General features: G+C 54.2%; 1 protein-coding gene across 1 annotated transcript; it reads right to left on the bottom strand.

Annotated features, from left to right (window-relative positions):
* Nucleotides 1-2,805: 2,805 nt before the first annotated feature.
* On the bottom strand, nucleotides 2,806-8,480 carry LOC104360444 (cytochrome P450 2C5-like). Its single transcript, XM_042802572.1, has 9 exons — nucleotides 8,215-8,480; nucleotides 7,543-7,705; nucleotides 7,021-7,170; nucleotides 5,624-5,784; nucleotides 5,292-5,468; nucleotides 5,046-5,187; nucleotides 4,420-4,607; nucleotides 3,582-3,723; nucleotides 2,806-3,380 (listed from the first exon to the last, which is right to left on the bottom strand). Exons 1-9 carry the CDS (start codon nucleotides 8,389-8,391, stop codon nucleotides 3,187-3,189), a joined length of 1,494 nt encoding a protein of 497 aa, XP_042658506.1. The 5' UTR covers nucleotides 8,392-8,480; the 3' UTR covers nucleotides 2,806-3,186.

Consider the following 8,480-nt stretch of genomic DNA (forward strand, 5'->3'; position numbering starts at 1 on the left):
GGTACCGCTTGCCCGGCGCTGCGCTCCCCCCGCCGCCCGCCCATCCCCGGCGCGTCGCGGCTGCTAGGAGACAGCCGCTCCCGTAAACGGCCGCATTGCTGCCAGTAACCGCCCCTCCTGCCCGCCCGGGGGGGGGGGGGGGGAACTGCTGCCTCCCCCCTCGGCTCTGCCCAGGCAGCGGGGATGGGGGGCCCGGGCACCGCAGAGCACGAAGCAGCTGGAAAGTGAAGCAAATGGGCGTAAAAATTCCCGCTGAGGTGGGAGCGCAGTTGGCCTTCCGACCCCCCCCCGTGTTTGCTTTTTAAACGCTGAAATCCAAACGCAGTCAAAGTTGGGCAGAGCTGATGCAGAGGCTGTTGCTTCGGTCAAACACACATTTTTTTACTTAGTTTCCTGAGTCCCAAGCTTCCCCAGGTAGGAAAAAAAAAAAAAAAAAAAAAAAAAAAAAAAAAAAAAGACCTCATTTAGTCATCTAATGAGTCAAAGATGCATGCAGAATAAAGAGTAAAGGCTAGTTCATCCATCATTTGGGAGAAGGTAGGAGGATTAGCTAGGTCATTAAAAAACCCTGACTTTTGACAAGACGACACAGCATTGCAGAACAGCCCAGGTGGGAAAGCAGCAGAACTCAGCAATAAACTCACACCCCCTCACGCCTTGCAGAGAGGGGCACAAGCACATTAGGAGAGCAGAGCCATGTACCGGGGCCTTGTTCTGCACACGGCAGGTTTGGGGCTCTCGCTGTGCCCGTTTGGCCCTTCCACTTGTAGGCAGGAGTGGAAAAGACAGCGCTGGAAGGGAACACGACACACTCTGCCCCACGGAGATTTCGGTGCAGCCGGTGCAGAGGTTTCAAGCTTGGCACGTGCAAAACAAACGTGCTGTTTGAAGCTGGCAGCCCTACGGCCTCAGGCACCCAAGCTGCCGTCCCACACACATCCCCACGCAGGATTTTAATGCAACTCTTTGGTAGAGCAAGCAGAGGAAAGTAGGGCTGCAGCCTCAGCCATTCTTCTCCAGTACAGTCTCGTTCTCCTGCCACGAAGAGCTACTTGTGGCAAATCCAGCCCTTCTCACCAGTTCCAAACCCAGCTATAGGCTGCCTCTGGGTGTTTGCTTGTTTATTTAAATCAAAGCTTGGAGCTGCCCTCTGCAGAGATCACGGCCCCTCCCAGAGATGCATTTCACTCCCTGCGCACGGAAATGCTCCTCTCACACGGCATCTAGGAAGCAATCTTTACTTCCCTCATAGTCCATTTGGGATGGCAGCACCCACCACTGAGAAACTGCTGTCCCAGGGTGAGAGACATCCCCCAACTTCCCCGATCTCACCTACCTCCGGGAGGGTGCAGCCACCTCTCCCCAGGGCAGGCTCCCTGCTGTCCCCCCTCTATACCAGCCCTGAAACCCCCCATGTAACCCTGATTGCCTCTCCAGCCCCAGGCTTCACAGAGACCCAAAGCCCCACTGCTGAGACAACACCCTCTGCACCAAACCTAACCCCTTGGCCAGGGGAACAGGAGGGCTGGGAGCACATCCCCCACTGCCAACTCCTTCTCAGATAATCCCCGGAGTCACTTTACCAGCTGCACATGAGTACACAGAATTGAACCAGCACCTGAGGGCATTTACTAGAGGTAAATATTGATAGAACTCAGAGAAGCACAGCCCAGCAGCTGAGATAGCAAGCTGAATGTTTTTGGTTTGTTGGGTTTTTGTTTTTTTTTTTTTTTTGTTTTGTTTTTTTTTTTTTAATCTCTTATACTCTCCCCCATACTCCTCCTGAGCTACAGCTCTTCTGTGCTGCAACTCAGCCTTTTTATAGGAAACCTGTGCTCCTTCTCCAGCTGAAATAATTTTGCTGCTGATAGAGCTCAGGTGTCTCTGCCTGTTCCTGGTGCAGGCAAGGCTGCTTGCCTGGGGAGCCCTCCCCGCAGTCAGAGCTGTGGGGATTAGTGTTTTGAAGCAAGCAATAAATTCCTGAGATGCGTAAGATTCGTTTGGAGATTAAAGCTGTGCAGGCAAATCAGCTAAAACAAACTGAGTGTTTTCCTGGCTCTATCTGTCCTAGGATACACAATAACCTGGGAGAGATGAAGGCACCCTGGGAACAGATATGAAGCTGAAGTCCTGTATCTGGGAGATTTACACTGGGAAGAACCGGATGCAATGGGAAACGTACTGGTTTGCCAAGGCCTGGGGACACATTCAGCTGCTGGCCAGTGGAAGGAGGAGCCCAGGCCATCCCTGGGGCCTGGAAGGGTGGGCATGTGTCTGGGTCATTTTTTTCCTTCCACAGGTCTTTAAAGAAAATATCCCTTTTCTTTTAAGTCTCAGTGTTTTGGAATGATGACTGGAGCATGCCCAGGGGCTAGCAAGTAAATCCGTCTTCTTCTTCGTGCAGGGGTGGTTAAAGCTCAGAAGATATAGTGAGCACCCTGAGAAGGGTGGAAAAATACTTCTTGCTTCCCAAGCACGGCATCCTTCTCCTATAGCACATTTCCTCCCATGCAGAAGGGTCAAAAAACATTTTTGATGTTTTGATGGCCTAGAGGTTGTTCACAAGGGTTTCGTCCCTGTGTGGTGGGATGCAGGGGGTGGGAGTGAGTGCAATTTGCAGTGTCACAGACTTTGTGTGATGCTGGAGGGTACAGAGAAGGGTCAAAGCAGGGAAGCAGAAGTATTAGGTGCTTGTCACCTTGGTTGTTGTGTCTGACGCACACACCACGTGTGAAGAGCAGGGAAACTTGAGCATCACCACCTTTACATCAAGACACACCACAAGTGTCCTTATAAACACCGGCATCCAGTTATGATGATTGTTTTTATTGTAGAAGCAATCTTAATCTCTCACCAAAATGAGGGAGTGCCCTGCTCAGCCTGGGGAGCTACAGGCAGCCCAGCCACGAGGAGCTAGAGGCTCGATCAGAGCTGACAGGTATGGAAGGAGGAAAACCAGCGCTGTCTTCCTTGTGTTACTGGGATGTGGAAGGGCAGGGTTGGAAGCAGGTTGCCCGTGGAGCTGGCGGCAGAGATGCCTGGCAGTTCTCTGAGGAGAAGGCTGAAGCTCAAAGTGACCCTCCTCCTTGGTGGCTGCTGCCGTAGCATTCATGGTGGCATGGCTTGCTCTGATTTCAGAAGCGAAGGCGCCTGGAAGAAGCCTTCCTTCTCCCCGCTGCTCTCTGCTTAAGAGGACACCGGGCGCCGGATAGCAAAGAACTTGATGGGTATCGCCCTTCTCTCTATCTCAAGCCATAGGGAGAATAAATTCGTCTCCTTGTACTCGATGGCGAGCTGGAAGGTGAAGCTCTGCAGCAGTGTGGTGAGGAAAAGGAAGAGCTCTATGCGGGCCAGCGCCTCTCCTGGGCACATCCGCTTCCCTGGGGACACAGAAAGGGGAGGGTGGGCACTGGGCTGATGGCTTCACCCAGCATTTGGGGAAAAAAGGGTGTAAAAGGGTAGCGATAAAGCTCATATTAAGGGTATAACTGGTGCCAGCCATATTCGTGCTGGCTGTCCCCGGAGCAGAGCTGCTGCGGGCAGGGTGCCGGCAAAGGCGACGTGAAGGACTGAGCACTGACCTGCCGAGAAAGCCATGAAGGCTTCGCGCTTCCTGAACTCGCCCTTCTCATCCAAGAAGTGGCCTGGGTCGAATTCTGTGGGGTTCTCCCACTGGGTTGGATCCGTGTGCACGGAGGAAATGACGGGAATAACAACTGTGCCCTGCGAGAAAGGGAAGGGGCAGGGGAGCAAGGAGGGACATCAGTACCACGACATAGGGCTCTGCTGAGATGGCTTAGCAAGCGAGGAGAGTCTGGGGGGCACGGGGAGAGGCTGGGTGCACACCCCGATGCCTGTGGGGAGGCAGCCCAGAGCGATGGCTCTGTGACAGGCAGGGACAACTAATGTGGGGCTCTGGTGTCCCCATGATCCTGCCAGTCTCTGTAGAGCTCATGAGACAGAAATTACTGAGTTATTCCCATTGAGTTATGTTAAAACCCCTCTCACTGTGCAAAGCCCAATGGAGGGAGGTGTTGCTTCAAGGTGGGTGCTGTACGAAATGCTTGCAGCTGTCCCCAGAGCTGCCGAGGAGGTGGGGGCTAGCTTGGCCGCACCAGGGCCAGCTCAGGCTCCCAGCCCCAGCAGCCCCGCACACCTCTCTGGTTGAGAGAGGTTTTTTTTCCAGGTCAGGCAGGGAACACGGGTGTATAGCCAGAACTGGCAGCAGCATTCACCTCCCTCTACTCCTCTGCTAAAAGGTTATCACCATCTCCCCACACTGAGGATTGGGAAAGACCTTGGACCTTCAGGAGTGAACAAACAGTCCAGGGGCAAAGGCAAATCTCATTCAAGCCCCCCCTGCCACCCCTCTCCTCCCCTCCCCTCGGGACACAGAGACTCCAGGGACGCGATGTTTACCTTGGGGATGGTGTAGCCCCTGAACACGACGTCCTGCGTCATCATCCGCGGGAAGTTCTCGATGCGGGTCTTGTGGAAACGCTGCAGCTCGTGGATCACTGCATTGGTGTATGGCATCCTCAGCTTGTCCTCCGTGCTGGGAGCACGGCCGGTGCCCACCACTGTGTCGATCTCCTCTTGGACCTTGGCTGGGGAAAAGCCAGAGATGGAGTTGAGGTGCTTGCTGTACAAACCCCCCCATAATTCCTTACTGGCCTCCATGGCACCTATCCTAGAGCCAAAGGATGACCTAGCAGAGAGGGAGCAAGCTGGCATAACTCCTTGTAGAGACCAGAATTAGGGTCTCTGTCCACATACCTCCCCAAATCAGGCAGGTTCAAAGCATCTCTCATAGGCCAGTCCGGGGCCATCTGCACAGGCAGGGATGGAGAACGGGGAGCAGGTACCCGCATCCCTCTGGCCTGTGTAAATCTGTTTCTGATGGCTCTCACTCTTGGGTGACCCATGCAGGATGATTTTGGTCTCCCCCCAAACAGGACCCTCCAGGGCTAGGGCTCTCTGTCTGCACCTTTGCTGCGCCGTGACCTCCTCAGGCACAGGGAGCACTCACATTTTGCTGCCCTTACCTTGAATATGGGGGTGTTTTGCCAGGATCAAGAAGAAGAAGACCAGGGCATTGCTAGTAGTCATTGTTCCGGCACCAAAGATTTCGAATACTGACATGACCAAGTTTTCACTGCTGTACATCTTCTCCGGGCTGCTTTTCTCCTACAAGGATGCAGTGGGGAGGGGATTTAGTATCGTCTGGGTGATTTTCCAGGCTGCAACCAGGTCTGAAGGGCAGCCCTGGCCCCTCTTTGCACCACCTCTACCTTCTCTGCTTTCACAAGGAAACAGTCGATGTAGTCCCGGGGGCAACTGGGATCCAGCGTCAGTTTGTGAAGCTCAATTCTTTCTCGGATGTAGTCCTTCAGCTTCTCACACTTGGCCAGGACTTTCTTGTGTCGCCCCGGGAAGTGGTGTATGATGTTGGGGAAGGTGTTGTAGACCTGTGGATGGAAGAGGCACAGGAGGGCTCAGGTGCCTGGATGGAGCCTCCTGCACCTTCCCTCAAAGCCATGTTGTCCCATCAAAGCCAAGGAGCATCCCTTGACTGCCCAAGCACATTGAACATGAGGGTACTGAGCACAGCAAGGATGCCTACCATGGCGATGGGAGAGAGAAAGAAGCTGACATAATTGCCAATCGCATTCAGTAGCTCCAGAAAGACCTTGTCGCTGTAGCTGTAATGGCTCCCGAAGACAACGGAGCAGATCACATTGGCAACTGCATGTCTGAACATCATCACCGGTTCAAAGGCATTTCCTGCAGCCACAGAAGAATCAAGAAAGGCATCAAAAAGTCAACAGTTATTCTTCTGCTTCAACACAGAAAACACCCTTCCTCTCTGTCATGGTTTGAGCCCAGAGGGCAACTGAGCAGCACGCAGCCCTTCACTCACCCCGTCCCCTCCAAGTCTAGGAAAGAGAAGAATGAAGTAAAAGGCTTGGGAATCGAGAAAAGGAAAGGGAGGGGAGGCTGACCCATTATAGTCACAGGCAAAAGACAAAGAACATCACGTCTCTGCTCCGATGGACCTCCCTCCCTTCTTCCTCCTTCCTTCCACTGACTGTGGTCTTCGCACAGGTGTCCTCCTCCCAACACCTCTTCATCAGTCCCAACTCTCTCCCAGGTTCCCCTTCTTAAATACGTTACCACGGAGGCACAGTCACCACGGCTAATTGGCTCTGCCCTGGCCAGAAGTGGGTCCAACTTGGAGCCAGGGGAGCTCTGAGAAGCTTCTTACAGGGGCCACTGCTGTAGCCCCCTTCCCTTGCTACCAAAAACCTTGTCACACAAACCCAGCACACTCCCTCTCTGAGCCCGTCCTTTGAACTCTGAGCCCTGGTTGAATCTGCCGGGTCTAACAGCCAAAACAAGGATCCCTCCTGAGCTGTGGGCTCCTACATCTACCTCCCTGCTCCTAAACACCTCTCCAGTGGCTGGGACTGAGGAAAGCAGAGGCATCTCCAGGCGCTTTGGGCTCCTGCTGACATGACCTGGGAATCTGGGGGGCTGCAACCCCTCGCCAGCACCACACGTCAGAGGCAGAGGAGCCGGCATATGACTGAGCTTCCATCTCCTGTTGTGTTCAGAAAGCCCCAGAAGAGGTGGTGGCACGGGCAGCAGCTCAGTTTTGTTGGAGGGGAAGACATCATTATGGCAACCCCTGTGTCACCAGGGCAGTATCTTATTTGTGCATTCTCAATGCCAGGCAGTTTAGTTTCCTATTTCTGTTCTTTTGGCATGAAATGTTCCTGAGTGGTTTCCCTCCCCTGCACCAGTTCAGGAGCAGGATCTCCCACCCTGGCCTTTCAGCCATGACCGTACCACATCCCTGCAGCTCCCTTTGGGTGGGATGGGGCTGGGTCTAAGCCCTTTCTCTACAACCATCATCCACACCAGCCATTGCAAACAGCTCTAGGGACTACACGTGTCCCATGGGGCTGCTGTGTGTCCTCTGCCTGCTGCAAGGGCCGGGGTGGACAGGACCCACGTCACCTTTGAGTTTCTCCAACAGTTCCACCAGATGCTGGACCTCCTGCTGCACCCGCTGCGACATGGTGTTCTTCCCCATCCCAAAGTCCCGCAGGGTGCTGAGCGTGAACCTCCGCAGCTCCCGCCACTTCTTCTCGTCGTTGGAGACAAAACCTGGAGGGAGGCAGTGAAGACCACTCACCTGCTCACCCCACCGCTCCCCCCCAGGAACGGGGGACCTTGCCCTGAGCCCAGCTGAGGAGCAATAGGGCAGTGAGCCAGGGAATGGCCCTGGCGTGTGCACAGTGACCTTGAAAGGCTGAGGATCTCTACAGAAGCTCAGAACAAAGCTGGAACTGGATAACTGGAATTAATACTGTCCTTGGACAAGAGGCTTCATAGTGGGAGGGACTTGCAGAGTGGGAAGTGGGTGTTTGAGATCTCGGGTGTTGTGTCTTTCACTAGACTTGAGCATGGCCAGCTGCAGCCAGAGACTTTCTGCTCACCCAGAGGGCAATAGTGTCTAGAAGAAACCCAGACACCTACCATAGCCTTTCGATAGCTGCATCAGAAGGGGTATTTCAGGTCTCCCTCCAAACTCCTCGGAGTGGCCCAGCAGAGCATCCTTCACCACCTTGTACCCGCAGAGCACCACCACCGGCTTCTGCCCCAGCCAGACGGTGAAGATGGGGCCGTACGTGCTGCTGAGCTGGGGGAGGACGGGAAAGCTGTGGTGAAGGAGGGTCCCGCACCCCAGCCATTCGTTTAATTTTAAATTGGGTCTTGTGTCTGCAGGGCTGGTGAACGCGTGGGCGGGGAGGGGAAGTGCCTCCCTCCAAGTCGGCATCCTCGCCCCGCTCCCATCCCCAGCCCTGACCCTGGGGGGTTTCTGATCCCAGTGCCACCTTGGGGGGTTTGAAACATCACCTGCAGGAAGCAGCTCTGGATGGCAGCAGTGCTGCCGCCCGGAGAGAGGATAGTGTCACTGCCGTGGGTCCCTTACAGGAGGAGAAAGACTTCAATAACATTATTGATTATGCTCCCAGTAACAGGGATTTAGGCAATTCTGGCAGAGCAAGAGAAGAGGAAGGGAAAAATAGAAAAGAAAGGTAGGAAAAGAATCACCTGCACAATCCCCTTTTATTCTGACACGGGACATTCACATTTTCTCTCCTGTGGGGCTGGGAGCGGATCTGGCACCACCAGCTCCTCTCTTACCTTCTCGTAGGTCTTGTAGAGGGGCAGGACATCTTTTTGCAATAGGTTGCCCAGAATGGGCCTGGGGGGTGGTCCAGGAGGCAAACAGCTTCTCTTCTTATCGTTTCTCCAGACCAGGAACCAGAGGATGGAGAGGAGGAGGAGGGTAACGAGCACTCCAGCCAATCCAGCATCCATCCTCACCTGTGCTGCTGAGCAGGGAAAAAAAATCAAGAAATTCCCTTTCTAGGGAGAAACCCACAACTGAGTAGTGAGCAGTGAGGAGC

The sequence above is a fragment of the Tyto alba genome, unplaced genomic scaffold, assembly GCF_018691265.1.
Source record: "Tyto alba isolate M040663 unplaced genomic scaffold, T.alba_DEE_v4.0 Super-Scaffold_39, whole genome shotgun sequence".
Taxonomy (NCBI): domain Eukaryota; kingdom Metazoa; phylum Chordata; class Aves; order Strigiformes; family Tytonidae; genus Tyto; species Tyto alba.

Excerpts from the sequence above, each read along its gene's own strand:
- LOC104360444 (XM_042802572.1), bottom strand. The coding sequence starts at position 8,391 with ATGGATGCTGGATTGGCTGGAGTGCTCGTTACCCTCCTCCTCCTCTCC. Across the intron at positions 5,785-7,020 it reads ACTGTTGGAGAAACTCAAAG|GAAATGCCTTTGAACCGGTG; the intron begins GTGACGTGGGTC and ends CTGTGGCTGCAG. Across the intron at positions 3,724-4,419 it reads GGGGCTACACCATCCCCAAG|GGCACAGTTGTTATTCCCGT; the intron begins GTAAACATCGCG and ends CCTTTCTCGCAG.